At 36.2% G+C, this 21513-nt stretch overlaps 4 protein-coding genes across 4 annotated transcripts; 3 read left to right on the plus strand and 1 right to left on the minus strand.

The window, feature by feature from the left end:
* Nucleotides 1-9475: 9475 nt before the first annotated feature.
* LOC113505887 (homeotic protein proboscipedia-like) lies at nt 9476-12300 on the plus strand (the record flags this gene model as incomplete). Its single annotated transcript, XM_026888745.1, has 2 exons — nt 9476-9676; nt 9813-12300. Coding segments are annotated over 2 exons (1611 nt in total), but the record flags the coding sequence as incomplete, so codon positions are not given.
* An 87-nt stretch (nt 12301-12387) lies between these two features.
* Nucleotides 12388-13769, minus strand: LOC113505841 (prefoldin subunit 5-like). Its single transcript, XM_026888677.1, has 3 exons — nt 13530-13769; nt 13137-13346; nt 12388-12968 (listed from the first exon to the last, which is right to left on the minus strand). Exons 1-3 carry the CDS (start codon nt 13629-13631, stop codon nt 12795-12797), a joined length of 486 nt encoding a protein of 161 aa, XP_026744478.1. The 5' UTR covers nt 13632-13769; the 3' UTR covers nt 12388-12794.
* A 529-nt stretch (nt 13770-14298) lies between these two features.
* On the plus strand, nt 14299-16496 carry LOC113505840 (glutaredoxin-3). Its single transcript, XM_026888676.1, has 4 exons — nt 14299-14555; nt 15146-15314; nt 15702-15967; nt 16242-16496. The coding sequence occupies exons 1-4, from the start codon at nt 14506-14508 to the stop codon at nt 16417-16419; spliced, it is 663 nt and encodes a 220-aa protein (XP_026744477.1). The 5' UTR covers nt 14299-14505; the 3' UTR covers nt 16420-16496.
* Nucleotides 16497-17000: 504 nt separating this feature from the next.
* Nucleotides 17001-20878, plus strand: LOC113505765 (golgin-45). Its single transcript, XM_026888571.1, has 6 exons — nt 17001-17187; nt 17315-17811; nt 18147-18284; nt 18608-18669; nt 19002-19386; nt 19700-20878. Exons 1-6 carry the CDS (start codon nt 17160-17162, stop codon nt 19841-19843), a joined length of 1254 nt encoding a protein of 417 aa, XP_026744372.1. The 5' UTR covers nt 17001-17159; the 3' UTR covers nt 19844-20878.
* Nucleotides 20879-21513: the final 635 nt, after the last annotated feature.

Consider the following 21513-nt stretch of genomic DNA (forward strand, 5'->3'; position numbering starts at 1 on the left):
GGACATTCCCACTAACTTGGGAAACCACAAAAACGGGGGTGAAACTGTCGCGCCCATAAACAAGTGAAGGCGGCGCGATAGGAATATTCAAGAGGAAAGTTGGTTCAGTTAGTCCGAGACTACACAATGTGCGACACTTGCATCTAACGGGCCGAGTTGGGCCGAGTTGGGACGACTTGACCACCGTACGTCACGCCATGCATAGCCCCGTTGTCCCCTTAATGAAGCCTGTCCCGAAACAAGTTTGATGCTAACTCATGGCCGTCTAAGCGCGGTTTGATGGCCACTTAAATGTTCTGCCACCACTTAATAGTTACCTAACTTTTGCCATTATAAACTGTACAGATTGTGTGCCATGATAAAGCTGTAAGTTCGTAAAATTATATTGTCTTGTATTATATTAAATATGCAAGAGCAAATGTTTGGGAACAGCTATTTGTGGATACAACGCATGCTTAAATGTTCAACAAGATTACTTAGCAATATTTAGAAGCTTATTTTATCTGTAAACGAAATTGTTGTGTCTATCATCAACATTTTTTCTTTATCAGTAGGTATATTGTAATGGATACTCAAAGGTGATAAATTTTATCTACAAAGGATATAAGTAAGGAACAAAACACGCCGGGTATTGACGCAAGTTGACGCGAGTTAGGGCCGTTATAACCGAATGTAAGAAAGTTTCAGACTATGTCGCACAGGCGCGACCAAGCGGCAAAACTTTACGAATACGATCCAACTGTGAATATGAATCCTATTATTAGCTGCAATAAAAAGTTTTCTTAGCACATCAGGGCTTCGTAACTGTAAGGATATATAGGTAGGCCTATAGCTTTATATCATGTTGGGTATTAACTGACTTTAAGTATCGAGAGTTAGACCCTGCAGTACTACGATCAGATTCGTTCTAACAATTTCGATCTCAACGTATACAGTTTACTAATGTGATTTTCTTAAAGTCACATACTTTCTTGATTATTCCACACTGAAAATAAGTGAAGAATGCCCGTGAGGTAACCGATAAAATCGCCATCCCGCATCGGACTAGCTTAGTGATCAATGCTTAAACCTTCGATACATGGAAAAGGCCTGAAGTGGAATATTTATAGGCTGGTATAATTACGTTATCTGGCTATAGTATTTAGTAAATTTATGTAATCACTTCTGTAACTGTAAGATTTTCGATAACCAAACACAGTCTTTCTGTTACACATTGTTATTTCAATTGTCTGCATTTTACATGTAAGATTTAATATTTACATCTGTATAAAGAGAGGCAGTCAACAAATCTTTAAATATTTTTTGATACTTAATCGATCCATTGTTCTATTTTTAATAAAAATCCTTGTAAAGACCAGTTTTTATTAACAGATGATTTTATACGGTTCAAACATACAAACTGACACCTACTCTATCGTTATTTCTGTCACAAATCGACACAGCAACATGACGTATTTCCATCGAATTGAATAAAAACTATTCGGGGATATTGTTGTATGTTTGACAGCAGGACGCGTCGCGCGTCGCCCGCGCATCAATCGTCGCGCCGTCCGCCACTGCGCATGCGTTGGCAGACATGTTTTCTGTGTTTTTAGCCGTTAGCATCTAAACAAATAAAAACATGTCCCCACGATATCAGAGTTTCACGTGTTAACAATATGGACACATGAGCACTGATCAGTCTTGTGAAAAAACTAGTCGCTTATGTTTTGAATTCTTATCTGTTTCTGGGTGAATCATGTTCTCAATCAATTAAGCCTTATTGTGCCAGTTTGCCAGACATTCTATTTTATTACCACATATACTCATTTTATACTAAACCTCTTTTCTTCGGATTCCCCATGTCTTCAGAGCCTTAATAAAATGTACTTTCAAGTACTGACATATTCTCAGACTAGTATGCTTTCATCAAAATCATGAAGTTCTTTATGCTGTGCCAGTATTTCGTCGTCCGGAAAGTCCTCACAGACGCGTCACTCCGCGCCTCGCTTGACTAAAACTAAAATAACTTCGCCGTCTAGAAAAAACAAAAGATCGGATATAGTTTACTTGTGTGCAGACAAATGTCAAAGCGTTTAAAATTAAATCAGTTTTTATTTCGCGTTATTTTGGTTCACGCTGACGCCATCGACAAGTGGTAGACGGATATGAATGAATCTATATTGATAGGATAACTATATGAAAAAATACAGTATTTGAGAAGTTATTTTTCGTAGTTTAATGAAAGGTTTCACACTGATAGACAACTCACCTGTTTAGTCATTTACCCTTCAAAGTAACGAAGCAAATGCAATAAATACTGACGTAATTTTTATTACAAACTTTATCTAGAACATCATTTTCCTACAACAATTAACAATGCTAAGTAATTTGTAACACAAAAGGCGAAATAAGGAAAAAAATAGATAAAACGTTAAATGCCGACGCATGTATAGACTTCCGTTCCGTTGTCTCGAGTCTGGTCGGATTGTTTCTTTTAATCTCTTCAGTTACTGCCGGCGACCACAATCTACGAAAACAGACAGAGATACAACCGCGTACAGCCCTCGATTATATTAAAATGTTGAAGAAGAATTTCATATTCTATTTGAACCACCTGGATTGACAACTTGAAAAAAGTACAAATTTAGTTTAATTTCTGATTATAAAAGTACTTTTGAATCTAGCCATAAAAACGAATCTAAACAGTTTCCTTATTATTCGATGTAATGAATGGGTTTTCTGCATTTCATATTTTTTTGTTAGAGCAGCTAATGATGGCGGCAGCGACCGGCGCGGGCGCAAGGTACCTAACGGTTGCGCTCATTCATCAGCGCTGTCCGCGACATCTATTGACAGCTGGCTACTGTACGCTACCGGTTCAAGTTATTTAATGAAATGAGATGTCTTAGCTATTTGCATATTATTATTTATTGAAATCATTACTTATGAATGTCTATCTAATAACATTGAATAACATTCATATGTGTCCGACATTCATAGAATTTCCTCACAGGTTTATTAACTGTTATTGTCTGTGAACTGACTTGTGCAACGGTAAAACATTTTTCCCGCATTGTCCAAGTTTAATTTACCAGCTGAAGTAAATAGTTACAAAAGCTTTGTACAAATCACTTGAAGTATTGTGAGTCAGAATAAAAATGCCAAAATATGTTTAAATCTAGGCCTAATTTGCTTCACAATATCTAACCGCAAATAACAATGACCACTACGAAATAGTCCCAAACCAACCTATGTAAGAATTTAAATTCACAAATAGAACCTCTTTGTACATCCTTAGACCGCTAGCTACCAACTACAATAGTTAGTGATAACAATGTTAAAGAAATATAAACCATTAAAATATCATCAGTCACGCGGCGACCCCCGCGGTGGTCAGGTCACCGGCCAAGAAAAAACCTCCGAATTCAAAATGAAGAATGATTCATTTATGAAAATGAAATGACAGATTGAATGAATGGTAAGACGGGTACAAAGGAGGTCGGCTACTGGCTACCGCTTTGTGGTATTGTGCCACGTGCTCGTGGACTGCTCCGCTGGGAATCGAGGATTGTAGTGCAACCCAAAAAGTTTGGAAAACAAACCTTGCTTAGAACGAACGATAATGCGGTTAACTTTGGATGTAGAATTTAAGAACATGTTTTACAACTAGCTTGTAAAACATGTTCTTAAATTCTACATCCAAAAACTTCAATTCAATCCAAAAAAGTATAGTTTAATTACTTTGCTTAAAATGCATGGATTTCAATTGGGTATTTCAATGTCCATTGCTACAAAAGTAAAAGCCCGAAGATTTATTCTACGTAATAATTTACAGCACAAAAGCCTAGTGTCAAATCCTATTTAAAACTAGGCTTATCGCTATAACGAAATATCTCGTTTTTAGCTCCGAATTTATTTTTATCACGGTTTACTGCTTAATTTTTACTTAAACAAAATCAAATATTTTGTCCGACTCGAAAAACGCCTAAACTGCTACATAAAATATGTTCGACATTCAAAGTTGTGACCTTATCTCGTAAAAATGGCAATTACAGCTACCCTTGCAATCTCTGCGGGACCAAGAGTTAGTGAACTCCGACAAACACTAAGAAAGAAGGAATGGGCAATGAAATTAAAAATATGTCTTAAGGGCAATTAGCTTTAACTTTTACAGTAAGTGCCCTATCTGCTCGGAGAGTTCCCCCGCGCTTTTCATTGTGGGGAACGCGGCCAGCTTTTGGTCGGAGTGAATTTTATGAACTACCAAAGAGTTGTGACTTTTGAAGGAGTTTACTCAACCTTAGAGCCATAAATTTAGTAGCCGATTTCAAGTAAGGATTTAGCTTTGGGATTCTGTATTATTCTAATTAAAATGTACCAATTTAAATACTACAAATATAATATGATTACTTTACTATAGTTATAGTAAAACTTGGTAGCATAGAAAGCTAACTTGTGAGGTCAGCATTTTCCAACAAAGGGCTGAAATAGGCGTATTGTTATTTGGCTCTTTGGCGACTGACGAAGTGTTTAACAATAAATTTCCATTTAAAAAGCCACAAGGTGAATGCGGGTGTACGTCGGGGTGAGGGGGGAGGGGTGCCGCAGCTTCCGCCGCTTTTTTCTTCATTTCCTTCAGGCCGCGTGGCTAGGGCGCCGCCCCATAAGAATTAAAACGTTTGTTTATTTTTTAAACTGAGTTGTATTTAGATGAAAAATATTTATTTTATAGAAAGTTTAGTTATGTGCTGAGAGTAAAACCAAGTTTTAGCCAATACTACAAACTGATATTCTGTCATTCTTTCGATTTAAGCTTGTCTAGAATATGTTGATATTTTAAACGTATATGGAAAATATTTTTTACCGCTTAATTCATGTAAAATTAAACTACTTCAACGCTGCACCAATAATAAAATACCAATCACACTTGCATTTAAATTGATTTACAAAAAGATCATATGGAGCGCTTGCCGAAAATCTACTTTTAATAGTCGCACCATTTAAGGGTGGATTTATAACAGAACCCTAATATTTTTGGTTTACGCATCGGGCACAAGTACAAGAGGCGGCATAGTGTACTTCACATAAATATCGGCGGGATAATAATTAAAAGAAGCGATAATGTCTGTAGCGCGGTGAAAAACGAGCGGCCCATCCTTTTTATTTGATAAATAAAATTTATTCCCCGCCGCCTGCCTTCCCCGCTTCTTTGTGGGTTTTAACTTCCTGTAAACCGCTGTCTTTGTTTCTAAACTGTTTGTAGAAATTTCGACTATTTTGAAGAAATTAAATGGAATATCTTTAAAAAGAAAAAAAAACTTCAAATCATGACTGATATCGGAGCTTCCTTATTGATTAACATAAATCACTCTTCTATATCAAGACGTTGTTTACGATACTTCGCCACCCCATCCAATAAGACATTTCCCCGTACCTGGCCTCTTGAAGCGGCAAGGTCTTGCACTTGCATCTCGTTAAATGCCTTGATTCCCCTCAACTATTAACCTACCCTACGCATCCCCAAGGATCGCAATCGGGACGTTTTTACTGCGCACTAAATATTCTCCCGGCGACAATTGCGATTATGAAAAGTGCACCGTTATTTATCTCCCACCATCGTTTATTTTTTGTCGCCCCTTTCAAGGGCAATTAAATACCGCCAGTCTTAAAATACTTTGCATATTCCACCCAGTAGACTTTATTATCGACCTGCTAATAAAGATAGTAAATGTCGCAGCTAAGTAAGGGACAAATGTCGCAGGATGGTTTACGATTGCTCTTTTAATATCAGTTTTAAGGGCACCGATATTTAAATTAGTCATCCACTTCGACCTGAGAGTAGAAAAAAAAAAACAAACTTAAATAACCGATATTGAAAGCCGATTAATGTGAAACAGAACACTCCTAAACTTAAACAAACGATTAGGAAAATAGAACTTCTTAATAACGGGATTAATGAAATTTCCTAGTCGTTCGGAATCGAACCGCGGTCTCCGGGGGCGGGCTGTCAAAGTGCTCCAAACTCGCGCCGCCTGTCTGTGCGACAACTTTTAATAACCTTCTGTATCAGCCAAATGGATTTGGGACCCAGCACAATCCGACACTCGTTACGTTTCCAACAAACTTAATGTGAACGCAAACTTTGATAAAAGGGTGGAAGTACGTACCTGCTGGTGGCATTTACCTAAGCTGCCTGAATACTTAGTAGCTATATATGATTCATGTGGAAATGTGGGAATTTGTTGAGTAAGAACAATTTTAAATAACTTTGCTTGATGGAACATCATTGGTATACAAGACTGTTTGTATCTGAAACCTCGATTACAAAAAAACATGCTAACATCACTAAAGACTTCAAAAACATCTATCTCAAACCAAGGAGCTCGTAACACAAGCGGAACTTGCCGCGGCGTGCATAATGGGGAACATCGGGCCTTCATCAAGCCCTGATAAGGCAATCTTGAGTCACTTCCTGATATCACCCTTCTGAGCCCCGCAACTCCCTGTACCGAAACGAAATTGAACCGTCTTAGATCTGTCTCGTCGTAATCCACGCTTATAATTGATGCGACAATGTCAAACAGGGTCTTGATACAGCCGGCTAATCGTAAAAATACAAATCCGCCACAACATGATCGATTGTTGCTGTGACACACTCGAGTACAAATTGATAAGCGAGTCAATTCGATTGTTTAACATTTGTTTTCACACAAAATTGGTTTGAAGAATACGGAAGGATTTGTTTTGTATCTATGACAGTTTCTGATTACAAACCTAAGTCCTAAACAGTTAAACAAGAGATCTTTGGTGTTTCAAGTCAATGACATGTTAAATCTTGCAAGTAAACAAAATGTCTGCTGAATTTCCTTAAACGGCTCAAACGACATTGTTACTGGCAAGAAATTGTGGAAAAATTTTGCTTTTTCTTTTGAAATATTGAATTTTTACATTTATGCCTTTCACACCTCATAACGTAATAATTCTTGGTGGAAACCCCTCGCTTGGTAACTTTTCCGTTGCAGCAGCAACATTCAAAATAAATGTTTGGCACTTTATCATTTCAGGCAGTGTGTGGCACGCGACTCGCGGCAACGCAACTTTATTGTGAAACTTGTAGCTTCTTGTTTTATTTTTGCAACATTCTTTATCTTGGGTGGAAAGCAAACAAAAACTATCTACATAGTGAAGTAAACATTTAAATGTAACTTTGAGAAAGTACATAGTACACTTATACGTAACTAAAAAAACTGACTCTAAAAACTAGCGAAGACTTCCAAAGTCGAGTTCACCCAGCTTATTACAATAACTTAGTGTAGCTCCCATGTCACATCCACATGTTAAGAAAACCAATTAAGCAGTTTTAGCACCCTCGATCCGCGCCTCCGACACAAATAATGTGACCGCAGCATTTAGTCTGCTCAGGCCCTCGTAGGGGCATCGAACGATCTCTAATGGCATCCAACCGCCAACTGGCCACCGCATTAATCCTTTACCGGCTCTTGATTAATTATTTAAACTTGCCCGAGGGAGTGCTCTCGGCAACTCCGCAAATTGTTTACAACTGATTGTTACGTTACATTTACACGTTTGGATTTAAATACTGCCCATGATTACAACGACCCTTTTTTGATGCATGACATTTTTAAACAACTGTATTTTTACCTAATAACAACTGAATTGTTACACAAAACGCAGATATTTAGCAAGAAAACACTAGAATTTCGGCCATAAAATATTTTTTACTGCAACAAAAAATAATAGTCATGCAAATTACTACTAACAGCGGCTTATTCACACTTAAAAAAGTATTAATTCAACGAGAACACCGGGTACAGTGATATTATCAAAATTAAGTGCGGACAAGCGGACTCTTGACTTGACCGATGTAGTGACCCCTAATCCGCAGTAAATCTTCGGTCCAACGTACCCGTGTCGGCCACCCGGAGGGTTAAACAACCTACTTGGCAATCATTTGTTACCTACACGCTGTAGACAAGACAGGGGATCGCAATAAAGAAATATTTACATTCCTTCATAATTTAATAATGCCGACCTTTTAGATTGCCCCGCTAGGCAGATACGCATGGGCGGTAGATGCCTGCCGACGTTAAATTAAATACATCAAAATAGTTTATGCAGACATGACAGATTACCGCTTCTGATTTTTATTCAAATTCGCGATACGTACATGTTGAATATTAGTAGCATCCGCAGCAACGTCTTCCTCATTTCTTAATTTTTACACAACACTGCTGACAGATTTGCAAACAAAGGGACTTCCTTGATATTTCTACGACAATCTATTCATAATTAGATTGGCAAACTCCATCAATCATAAATCATAACTAACACGTCTCGAATTCAGGAAATATTCATGAAGCTTACTTCGAATGGCGTGTAGGGGAAGACCACATCAAAAATGGTTGTTCAGTGGTTCGGAAGTGTGTACACGAGATAATGCGAACATTATACGAAGACTCGAGCTCGCATAATCGTGCCTATTATATTATCTACCGCCGCACAAAAACTTACCAACTTGCATCTTTTGCACATTCATCCTGGATGAGGTAGATGTGGAGATTCGGGCACACAAGTCAGGGATTTTCTGTATTTCGATTTGCGTTTTGCGACCATTATGACTAAGAACTGGATTTTTTAAAGGAGTTGCCAATGATATTCTAATATCATTGGGAGTTGCAATACCAGTATAAACTATGTAGCTATCTTCATTGAACACACACTTATACGGATGCTAAAGCAATACAGAAATGTTGGGTGACCATGGGCTATCGAGTTTCAGCTTCACTAAACCGATAATTTTGCAGGTCCCCAACGTTGTCCAACCATACAAACTTGTGTACATTAGTCGCATTAATTACAGTCGCACAAGTTTCCGAACTGGAGAACAATAAAATATTAATGAAATAGCATGTACATAATATTTTCTACTGAATTAGGGGTTCGATCCAACAACTAAAAGCAACATTTACCTCGGTGCAGCCAAGCACAACCAGAGGCCGTGTTACCGTTTGATTGACAGCTGCCCTTGTCCAATAGCAAAAGCGAGAGCTGACGAACACGTCAATCAAAAATGAACCCCACCATATCAACAAAACCAAGTCAACGTAGTAACCCTTATTGTATGTTACATAAGAGTCACTAGCTGCGCTTCGATGACATCGCGAGCCCCGCGGCCGAGCCATCACGCGAACGCGATCGCCCCATTATTCGCCGCCCTTTTGTAATTTGAATTTCGAATTCCAATTCGTATTTTGTGGTAAAATAAAAAGAACACCGTTTCGACACAATGGCGTCAAGGGCGGTGCTCTGACATGCGATCAAGTTATTACATTAAAGGAAAGCGTACCTACCAACGAGCCCGCCTCGCTACCACGATATTGAAAGCTTCCAGGAATACCAATCTATAACATTAGGTTGAAACACGCTGTTCATATTTTATGGGACACGGCTTGAACAGAAATGTTAATGGAAGTGTTTGAAAACTAAACCTTCTAATAATTATTTAATAACTTTAATTATTTTAATTGCAGAAAATGGACTGCCACGAAGACTACGCACCGCTTATACAAACACGCAACTGTTGGAACTAGAGAAAGAGTTTCACTTCAATAAGTACCTATGTCGGCCGCGAAGAATTGAAATTGCTGCTTCCTTAGACCTTACTGAGAGACAGGTGAGATTTGAAACCGATCCAATTCCTTAGTTCGAGAGTCGTTTCTTTTTTAATTAGAATTTATAAAATTCCCACCAAAGATTAAAACACATAAATGTGTGCATATTTTTCCTAATTGATTTAATTCTTGTTACAGGTAAAGGTTTGGTTCCAAAACAGAAGGATGAAGCACAAGAGACAAACTCTCAGTAAAACCGAAGATGGCGATGATAAGGATTCAACGACATCAGAAGGAGGCAAAAGTTCGAAGACAGGCCTCGACAAATTTTTGGACGACGACGGACCGCTCTCCGGCAAAAAGAGTTGTCAAGGTTGCGAACTGCCTCCTGGCGCACTATGCTCTCCGGCTGAGGACTTACCGGAGCTTGCATCCCGCACTCGGAACAACAATACGCCCAGTGCTACAAATAACAACAGTTTCGCAAGTGATGGAGCTTCCAGTGTAGCCTCATCTTCTTCACTAGACAAACTTGCTGAAGACGATTCACGTGACGGGCATCCCCCAGTCACGGCAATGAGCGCTGCCCCTAGAAATTTAACTAAGAGGATTAAACAGGAATCTAGGAAGAGGTCACCCTCACTCGATGCAACTTGTAAGGTATCCCCGTCTTCATCTAAAGATGGCCTTGGCCCTGTGCCTGGTCTAGCAGACGGTGGTAAATTCTCGTCGGTTAATTTGACTCCTTCGTCAACACCAGGAACGCCATCTAGTATGCACCAGAGTCCACTAGGCCATTATCCTCGGCCTTCTCCTCCAAATGCTCCACCGGGACCCCCGCACCCGCAAGCTGTACCCAACGCAATGCCTCCGTACGTGATTAGAGGTAATGCACCCCCTGGACAATTCGTGCCTCACCCGGACTTCCGCATGGATTCCAAACAGTTTATTGGAAAGCTCACTCAATACCCTCAGGGTAACAGAAATTATGAGGCTTACGGAGCAGCAATTCAATCCGCTGAACAACACGGGTATGTTCGAAACCAACACCATACAAGGCAGGAAGGCTCTCCTTCCACACGGCCCACTAATGGCGTAGGATCAAGACAGGCATATCCGCATGAAATGTATCAAAATTACGGTTATCCCGCTTATGGAAAGGATCAGGTAGCTTATGGGCACCCAGGCTACGATCAAACACAAGGTTACAGCAGCGAGCACATGGGGTATGCGAACAGCCATTACGGGTATCACTATCACGAAGGGACTCAGCATGACCATGGACACAATTACTACGCTGGTGAAGGGCAAAAGAATGCTCACGCGACAGACTACACGAAGAATTACTACGACGGCACTGCTTACTCGCAGCAGGCAGCGTACGGAGCAAGCGGGGCTGCAGCGGGCGCGGCGGGCGCAGCAGCAGCGGGCGGGGCGGCGGGCGAGGCGTACGCCGGCGCGGACTGCGGCGACGGCTACGGGTCCTTCCAACAGTTCTACGAGGCCACGCATGCCGCGCCGCCCGGCGACAACTCCAACTCCTCCTCAGACTTCCACTTCCTCAGCAACCTCGCTAACGACTTCGCACCAGAATACTACACCATTTGAGATAAGGACCTCGCCGAGCAGGCGAGTGATCTGTTCGTGTAAGCTTACTGATATGATACTGTGTATGAAACGTTTCAATATAGCTAATAAGGGTTACGGTGTTGACACTCGAGTGTTCGCCCAAGGCGAGGATGTATAAGATTGCTATCCATGGCTAATCCTAATCCAATTTAAGTTCGTTATATTATAGTGACTTAAGGATAATGTAATAAATTGTAAATAAATACTTGTCTCTTATTTGTAATAGATATAAAAATAATGTTTTTACCTACTCTGATGCGTACGAAAAAATAACTTAGATAATGAAATTGTTTTCAAATATAATAAAGAATAGCCAGTTCCAAGAAAAGTTATGTGAGAAATAAATAACATGATTAAAACTATCGTGAATGAAAAAATAAACACATTTCGATCTACATCATCGTTTGCTAAACTCGCGCATTACCAATAAATACTGTTGTTATAAACATATGTATAATTTGTAATAAATCTGGTATGAATGTAAATTACAAAGTATTTAAAGTTTATCTTGTATCCTTTCACGTGTTCATGATAAGAGATATAAAAATAAAAATTCATTTTACGACACTTAATAATAGAAATTGTTTACGAACTTAAGGAATAGTCGTTGCCTTATTTAGTTGATATTGTTTTGTGACTATAAGACATACTGTAGATACATTCTAAGATAGTTTATTATAAGTCATTATTATTGTAGATAACATCAGCTCTATCATTTTGGCCTATTAAAAAAATTAATCATTTGGTGTCACATGTTTTGTGCTTTCACTCTACTCCTTTTCCTTGAAAAATCCAATCTATTTGTACACCCTCTAGGTACTGCCTATCATAATCTACGAGATCCGGATTCAATACCTGCATACAAAAATGCAGGCCTGCCTGCATAAAAAGCTTGTGTATTTAATCTGTGGCCACACTGACTATTAAAAAAAAAACTTAAAATCAGTTAACATTCGAACTTAGCGAAATTTAAAGGAAAAACATGATATTTCCATTTGCTAAAGGTTCAATATAAGTAGGTTTAAGTTAAATGATAGATTATCTAAGCACAGATACACAAGTCCTAACAACAGACTAGTCAAGAGATATTTCAGTACGGGGATTTTAAATAAATAATAACTTCTAGACTGAAATAAAGAAGAAATACTGATATTAATTTATTATCAAACTAGATCCAGGACAATAGAGAGGTTAACAAGGTTGTGATCATTTAACAAAACGAGGTTATACACTTTATAAATATCAATAATTCAAAACAGAAATGCACATTATTGCAACATTAATATATTTGAAATAAGAACATTAGAATCTTGTCAAACCTTACAGTTTACAAGCAACTGCATATACTTAGCCTATGACTATTTTTTTATGTGGAAACACTGTTATAAATTTATCCTAGAAGAAGTTTGCATCAAAATATAGCAAAATCTCTGATTTCCACATATTTGGGTTGCATAGTACTATATCAAGATTCCAATGTATACTTCAACAGATCCTTGTATAAAGGCTACTCAAATGTTAAAGCAAATATTCCTTAGGAAGTATTTATTGTTATGAGGCGTTGGGTTTCCCTGCCTGCATCTGAGCCTGGAACTTCATTTCTATCATCATGCAGATAGCTTTGTGAACTTTCGACTTTTCAGAGCCTAATGTTTTTATTTTCTCCATTTGTTCGCTTACAAATGCTACTTTCCTCTTGAAGTAGTCCTTAGCACCCTCTATGTCCTGAAAAAAAAAAAAAAAAAATTATAAACTAAACAAGATGTATGACTTTTTTTAATAATGATTTTATTATAATAAACAGCCTACTGGAAACTTTTGATTTTGATTTTTGTTTTCTACTAACTTGCAAATCATTGGGAAATCAAGCTTCAGAGCTTAATTCGTTATTACCTTTTGAGCATAGTATCCAGTCCCTATGTCAATCATCACATTGTCTGTGTCAGATATGGATCCAGGAACATACATTGAACCCGTCAGGGGCACCAATATGGTTTTTCCTTTAGTATCCGGGGTAATTTTCTCAACACATTCTCCAGACTCCATAAACTTTCCATGTGCTATCTTGAGCGTGTGTAAAGAATCTTGAAATACAGTCATTTCCTAAAAAGCGTAAATTAATTATCGTACTTGACAAAGTGAATTAAATATTCGATTTGATTTTTCATACAAAGCGTCAAGAATTGAATATTCAATCGGATGCGTTACGATGCGTTTAGTATGTGAAGACATTCTGAAGATAACACAATAAATAATATAAAACATTAAAAGTGTTTCGTTACTAACTTGATCCAGTCGTTGTTTCAGTTGAGCCAACTGCTGCAAATTGAGCTTGGATAAGTCAATTTGATGCATTCCAGGTGCTGGGGCAGTGGATACGGTAGCCATGGTTTGCAAAAATTATATTTAACAGGTAGTGTTTTTGAAATAAAGAGCACTTTAAATAAATTTGAGATTATATCGCTTATTTTGTACGAAGTAACCTCAAACCTTTGGTCGACCGTCGATGGCAGGAGGCTAATGTCAAAACTCTAAATAAGGAAGCAAAGTGTAATCGACTAGAATTCAAAACTAAAGTAAAAAAAATCTCGCGAAATAAAATAATCATATTCGAGAAATCATTGATCAAGTACAAATTTAGACTCCTACATGAAATCTCTACTCCGACTCCACCATAAAATGTCTGCAACAATCAAAGCATTAATAGAGCCTCCTGCCTCGAGTAATTAATCAGATAGGTTATTTTCACCCCTCACAACGTTAAAGCGGCCTCACCGATTTGTATCATATAAGTCTAAAAATACTAATACTGTAGCACATAATTCTTCTATGTAAAACAAACTAAATCGAAATCGCTCAATCCGTTTCGAAGCTGGAATGCCACAGACTGACAGACAATTATAACTCCCCTCTTTTTGGGCTGGCTCAAAAATGGATAATACTGAAAAAAATACAAATCCAACTGAAAAATAAAAAAAATGAAAGTACTTTTATTCGTAGTCGATCTTCTGCTGTCTGTAACATGCATTATGAGTTAGTAACAGTGCGCACACAGACATCACTACAGATAAGGACTTAAGTCAGACAGCGGCTTTCTAGATTATTTTGGAATTTGTGTTTCTGTTTAGTTAGCCAGTTAATAAAGTTGTGCTCCGTGAAAGCGTACGTGTGGTATTTAATGATTAAGCGGCTTTAGTTCACATTCGAAAGATTTCATTTTTTTGTGATTTTGTGTGAAACTTAACCTAATTTCAACTTCGTCATGTCGGTCGTAACTTTGGACACAATTGAAAATTTTCAAAATTTTATCAGGTAATCAATCGTTAGATATTTGTTGTATTATTAACAATATAATAGAGGTACTATAGAATAAGTTACGTAGGTAGTAAATATCATACAACCTGTGTAAATTCAATAAATTCTGTGACCTCTTAGAAATCGGTAAAATCATGTTGTAAGGAATAATTGTTTTGTAATTAAATTGGTTTTTAATTTCTGCCTGAGCGTAATTTGATTTCAAAAGTTAATTACACGCTTATACTAAAACAATTATCTAACTCTGAAGCAAACATGAATTTCCTTAATTTATTCAAATTGAAGGATTCAATAATATGATTTATTACTTCATTTTTTCTTAAGGTCACCAAAGATTACGTTAATAGCCCTCATACATTTTTGACTACCTTATAATTTTATAAGACCATAATACCTATAGTTTATCATTTTATTTATCATGTTAAAAACAAAATATCTTCAATGCATATATAAATCCATTAATGTGATAAGCCATACTGACCTAATTGTACATTTGTACAAACACGTCAACAAACAAGTCCCACTATATTTCCTTAAGAACATACATGTCATTACCTAACTTTAAATTAGGAACGGTATATTTGCAGGACACCTGTGCTAACAGTAGTTCATTTCTCCGCGGATTGGGCCGAGCAATGTAAGCAAGTAACAGAAGTTTTACAAGAATTAGCCAAGCTACCGGATGTGGTGGCCAGTGGCACCAAGATAGCCCTGTGTGATGCTGAAAAATTGTCTGAAATCTCATTGCAGTTTAAGGTACCAGTTTAAATACATTAAATGCCTGCTTTATTTAATTTTTATTATTACTTTGAAGGTGGGTTAACAAGAAAAGTGTACAGGCACAATAATAATCGAAAAAAAAGTGCCTTTCCAAATCTTTAATCTATGTATACTAATTCTGTCCCAGTCAGGGTAAAATACAGTATTATGATTTACCTGAGAGCATTGAAATAATTATTATATGTTACAACATTTCAACACCTTAGCGTGTTTCATGTATTTATTGTTAATTAGTATGTTAATGAAGTTTACTTAGCTGTTTCTGTATTTCTCCCAAATAAAATTCCAAGGAAGCATGATTTGGCAGAATCTGAAACTCATATTTAATGAAACAATATGTCTTATATATTTGTTAATTTCCAGGTCGACTCTGTCCCAACAGTTATATTATTCAAGAATGGTAAGCTAGTTGACAGAGTAGATGGTGCAGACGCAGCTCAAATATCTTCCAAAGTTAAGGCTCATAGTACAAGTAAGACGGCGCTAGGGGATGCAGCACCACTCAAACTTGAGGATAGACTGAAGGCACTGATTAACAGACACAATGTAATGCTGTTCATGAAGGGCAACAGAGATCAACCTAGATGTGGATTTAGTAAAACTATCATTCAAATTCTTAATGGAACGGGGTAAGATTTTGTTTCTACTGCTGAATTGCCTTCTTTAAAATCTGAAGTATTATTAATATTGCATGCATTCATGCATGTCTTACTGTGACTTCTATGCCATAACTCATAAGTAACAAGAAATTGTTAAAACAAAAAATATTTCCCATGCATATTTAAACATAAACCTCTCAGACATGAATAAGCACATTATTAAAATACAATAACTTCAGCTCATTGTTATATAAATTCAATAGTTCAAAACACATGAATGAAAACGAATCATTTTAATTTTCAGAGTGCAATATGAGACATTTGATATTTTGACTGATGAAGAAGTCCGCCAAGGACTCAAAGAATATTCAGATTGGCCTACATACCCCCAGCTCTATGTAAAAGGTGAACTCATTGGAGGGTTGGATATAGTCAAGGAATTGCAAGCGGGTGGGGAATTAGAAGCTACTCTCAAGCCTTAAAGTGTTGTGGTTCATGTATCTGTAGGTATTTTAATTTATTTGCAATAAATGATTGATTTTACAATGTTTGTTGTCTATATCGTTTTTTATTGCACCTCCCTCACATATAATGGATCTTAAAGAAGCGAATCATAAGATTTATACATTTTAAACCCCTTGTAAGAAGTTATATCTGATCTCTCGTTAGAGACCACAATGAAAAAGAATCAAGCAAGTGACTCGAAATATGTAATAGACACAATATATCTGTAAAAATGTAAGAAACAAAAAATAAGGTGAGCTTTAATTTTAAGTTACAATTAGCTTTTTTGCTGTACTTTAGTTCATCTCTATTAATTTTTTAATGTTAACGAAATTAATTACAAAATTGAATTTTATATGAATAATTTATATTTTATATAATAAAAAGGAATATTAAAAGTTTACTTATTTTCTTTACCCATTCCACAAACTATACAATTTACACGCATGTTGAATTCGTGTGATCAACACGATACGCACTGCCTTTTAGTTTATACCATAATCGACTAAAATGATGTGCGTGTTGTTTTGAACCCTCAATGTTTTGACATTTCATTCGACATCTGACTTTGACAGAAATAAATAGATCAACCGTGTCTCTATCTCAATCTCAAAACATCAAGCAAAACATAAAGGGAAAGGAATTCAACTTGGTAGATGCCATAATATTTGTACATAATCGTATGATCTGATTTTCCTGACTTTCTGTGTCGTAGATAATGGATAAATACTACACTTTTAATCCAAGTATGCATTTTCTTTCGTAATCTTATTTCTCACCTGCAACTGTATTCGTGTACACCTAAATAATTGATTACGTATCTATTATCTTGATATGAATATTTTAATTATGTGATTAACTAATTTATTTTAGAAATAATGAGTAAAACGAGGACGGCGGGTGATGGAATGGAGTCGAACGAAAGTACGTCAGAAGGGGGAAGTAACGTCGATTCGAAGACTACAGTTACTTCCAATAGAAAGGACAGTGTATTGCCTGTTCGATTGGTCCAAGTATTTCCCACTAATACTCTAAAATCTGATAAAAAGAAGTCAATAAACATGAAGACAGCCAAGTTTGTGCCTTATGAACCATACCCAGCTGCTGTAAAGCCTATGACGCCCCAACTTGTGGCGAAAGGGTTAAAAAAGTCAAGGAACAACATGGATATTAACACTTTAATCACTCAAATGTCTCAGATGAACACTGACTTGAATGAATTCAAACCTAGGCCTAAGTTAAACTCAACTAGTGATAAGTCTGGATCTAGTGCTGACACCTGTGCAGAGAAACTTGAGATGCAAAAGAAAATTGATAACTTAACACATGAAAATGAATCTCTTAAAGAACAACTGAAACAACAAGTTCAGGTTTGGTTTTTTTTTATTTTTATTTTTTAAGTATATGAAATTTGAATTTAAGAATGATATATGCTGCTGTTGAAAATGTTTTTAACATTTAACTCTAAAATTGAATTCCATAAATTCAATATTATATACAGCCTTATAGTACCATTATTTATATGGTATAAGATCTAGTAAGTTTATAATATATTAATTCAGTGGAGATTCTACTGGTTATTAATATTACTGTTTTAAGTAACATTGATATCTAGTACTTCAACCTATCAAATAATTTAAGACAGTCACTCTATGATATTAAGTAACATCACAAATAGTATTTATACTAACAAAGTTATCTACAGGTCAATAAAGAATTAAAAACAATGTTGGTGGCGTCTATGGGTGAGGACCTTGAGATACAAGTACAATCTCTGAATGATGATAAAAAGCACTTGGCAAACGCTTTACTGAGTTCTGCACAACACTTGTCTACACATCAGGTATACTAATTATAAGATTTAATTTAATTTACTGTTAAAAAGATTACCTCAATTTGTCTTAGACAACTTTAGAAGAAATGTACTTCAAAGTAAGCAGTTCTGTTGTACAAGATAACTTGCATTTTGTCAATATTGTCATTCAAAACTAAAGAGAATAATCTTAAGAGTTGAGATAAATAGAATTTGCATTAGTGTTTGTGGAGATTTTAGTTCTATTTAACGGAAAATCAACTTAGTGCTGTTTTTGAATTAAAAACTACTGTGGTTGTAATGGTGTTCATTTTGCATAAGCTGTTTTGTGATCTAAAACTTTATTTCTTTAGGAACAAACAGAATGGTTGGCTGGTCAGTGTGAAGTTTGGAGAAGCAAGTTTCTGGCTAGCAGGTAAGTTGCCCTACGAGAATTCTAAGAATTCTATTATGGAATTCCGAAAATGAGCTCTAAATATTGTGATGCTGATAGAACACTTAATATGTAGTTGAGCAATGATTTAAAATGTTTTTTAATATAATTATTATGTGTTTTGCTTGGTGAGTAGTGTTAAACAAAGGCTAGTTTGTAAACATGTTAGTTGTTGAGTCATAATGACTTCATTTTATTTCAATACTTGCAGCTAGATTTATTATATTGTATGTCAAAAGCAGTGTATATTAAAGACTATATAGGATATTCATGTGACTTTGGAATATATATTTATGTATCAATTCTTATTTTAGCTTGATGGTAGAAGAGCTTGCACAATGTAAGAAATTGTTCAATGAAAAGACTGACAATTTGCAACAAGCAATTAAACAACTACTTGACGAGAGGTGCAGAGCTAGAGACATGATGTTATGTACCTACAAAAACTTGTACAGTCTACACGAAAAGTGGCTTGAAAATATCGCCATTTCCGAGTATGTTGGCAACAGCAAGATATACAACCGTCCAATAGGAAATCTACATTTCAATGCAACTGCCCCACATTCTACAAATATAATTGATATGGCGTCCGTTAATTTGAAACTCTCTGAAAATATTAGCAGTTCAGTAGAAAAACAGGATATCAGTCATTTGAATAGTTTACCGACTATCACTGAAGGAGAGAAAAATGCTGAAAACGTAAGTGTACCTTTATTCATGTCGTTAAAAAGTGTGAAACTAATAGGAAATTAAATTTGTTTAATTTTTACCCCCTTCAAAAAGGGATGTTATAAGTTCGACGTGTCTATCTCTCTGTGTCACGAAATAATTGAGCTATTTCAATTTAGTTTATTTTGTTGTGCACAAGTAACACCGCTTTATGCGTTTAGTTAGCGCGCTGTTCGACTCCCAGAATTGCCGCATATTTTGTCCAGACTTTCCATGAAATTGCGGATACCTTGAGAAATCAAATACTTTTTCAATTATATCTTACCGTTAAATCTTTCAACAGATAATGGCGATGCCCCTTGAAGTGAAGAAAGTGAATGAAGAGCCAGTGAACGCGTTAGTCCACCACGCGTACAGCAACAGCGGCAACACAGTTCGACCAATAGCGTCCTGCGTGCATTGTCACGGGAAAGTCCAACTTCTCTAGTTAGTGTAACTTTTAGAAACACCTGGATTCTAAAAAGTCCGGTCAACATTGAATAAGTCTTACAGCCGTATGCAAGGACGGCGCTTTGCTAAGTGGCGTTTTGACACACGGCTCATTACTTTCTCTTAATACTTAGATGTGAGTGGCAAGTCAAGTCCTGTGATTGTTAACCGAAATTTTGGCAAACCAATCACAATAAGATACTAAATTAGTCCCCATATTGAAAGAGGGCCTTTTAGAAACCGGGTTTAGTGTATTCGTATTTATTTCTAGGGATTAAGGTCATGTATTGTTTAGACATAATTTTTCAGGGGACAGACAATAATGTGTTCGTGCCAATTTCATGTGTTTGAGTTGAACTGTCTTAGATTTCGAAATAGTTCTGTTTTTTACGACTGTAACTCTTTCAACTACAGATGAAATAATATTACGATATTCTAATACTTTCATTGTTCCAGTAGCAAATACATGAAGCCGTTTGATATAGTTATTAAACATCGCGGTCATTGTAAGCTCATCAAAATCTTTCAAACTGTTGCCATTGCATTGTATTGCTCATTTTTCCTACCCCAATGTCAATCACGTCAAAGAGTTCAGCATGTTAGTTGATCAGAATCAGATAGCTTTAATGTTTCGTTATCCCTGCCTCCATCAAAATTAAAAGGTGAAAATCAACAGGGTTATTTGTCTAAAAGAAATTCACAATAACTTCCTTGTATAAACATATAATACATAATATAGTTACTAGTTAGCTAAGTGTGCATCGCACATAAACTTATGACGCGTCGAGGTCAATTTGACTAAGTAATTTTAGTTAATAATATTTTAAAACAAATGGTGCTCTCAGTAATAAATGATTTGGTTTTATGGATGTGAATTATTAAGCGCAAAGAATTTTAAATAAAATATTATTCCGGCTATTACTGTTACCTACTGCTAAAATAAGCACGAAGGCGTTTTGGAAATCGATATAGGAACTAAATCTGCAAAGATATTTTTGTGAAGGTCTTCCACTCTTGCATACTTTCGTCAAGATAAAACAACTAACGAATAATAAAATATAAATGTTTACGTTTGAATTAAAATGAAAAAAATATTTTTATTTAAGTTAATAAACACATGAATTTTAACAAGTGTTTTCAGGGTTAAACATTGTTTCCTGTCACAGAATTGAATGGTGACCTTATCCACAGTTGTAGGTATATTCCTTGTTTGACACGGAAATGTAAGAAGTTTGCTAATTAACACTATAATGGGAAACTTGATTGTACCGGGAAAACTTAATGTGTAAGTAACGACGATTATATTTTAAATAGGTATCCTACTTTTCTAACATAAAAAATACAGACAACCAACTAAAATGTACAGAAACGAAGCAATAACTGTCATGTTTTATATATAATAACACGGATTTGTATGTAAATAATAAATAAATGCGGACAACATCACATACATTGTTCTGAACCCAAAGTAAGTTGCTAAAGCACTTGTGTTATGGAATTCAGATACAACGAAGCTGCGAAGGTACCACAAACACCCAAATGTATTGATATTGTTTGTATATTTCAATTATTCTATTTGTATTGTTTTTAATTTAGAGATTGATTAGGTTTAAGGAATCTTTGTACACGAGCCAATGATTCCGATACCTGATAATTTTGCTATTCCTA

Source organism: Trichoplusia ni, chromosome 27 (genome assembly GCF_003590095.1).
Source record: "Trichoplusia ni isolate ovarian cell line Hi5 chromosome 27, tn1, whole genome shotgun sequence".
Lineage (NCBI taxonomy): Eukaryota > Metazoa > Arthropoda > Insecta > Lepidoptera > Noctuidae > Trichoplusia > Trichoplusia ni.

Bases quoted from the DNA above. Each gene is read 5' to 3' on its own strand.
- LOC113505841 (XM_026888677.1), bottom strand. From the start codon at position 13,631: ATGGCTACCGTATCCACTGCCCCAGCACCTGGAATGCATCAAATTGAC. The intron at 13,347-13,529 runs GTTAGTAACGAA...TACGCTTTTTAG, and splicing joins TGAAACAACGACTGGATCAA to GAAATGACTGTATTTCAAGA. The intron at 12,969-13,136 runs GTAATAACGAAT...TTTTTTTTTCAG, and splicing joins CTGGATACTATGCTCAAAAG to GACATAGAGGGTGCTAAGGA.
- LOC113505840 (XM_026888676.1), top strand. From the start codon at position 14,506: ATGTCGGTCGTAACTTTGGACACAATTGAAAATTTTCAAAATTTTATC. The intron at 14,556-15,145 runs GTAATCAATCGT...GTATATTTGCAG, and splicing joins AATTTTCAAAATTTTATCAG to GACACCTGTGCTAACAGTAG. The intron at 15,315-15,701 runs GTACCAGTTTAA...GTTAATTTCCAG, and splicing joins AAATCTCATTGCAGTTTAAG to GTCGACTCTGTCCCAACAGT.
- LOC113505765 (XM_026888571.1), top strand. From the start codon at position 17,160: ATGGATAAATACTACACTTTTAATCCAA. The intron at 17,188-17,314 runs GTATGCATTTTC...AATTTATTTTAG, and splicing joins ATACTACACTTTTAATCCAA to AAATAATGAGTAAAACGAGG. The intron at 18,285-18,607 runs GTATACTAATTA...TTATTTCTTTAG, and splicing joins AACACTTGTCTACACATCAG to GAACAAACAGAATGGTTGGC.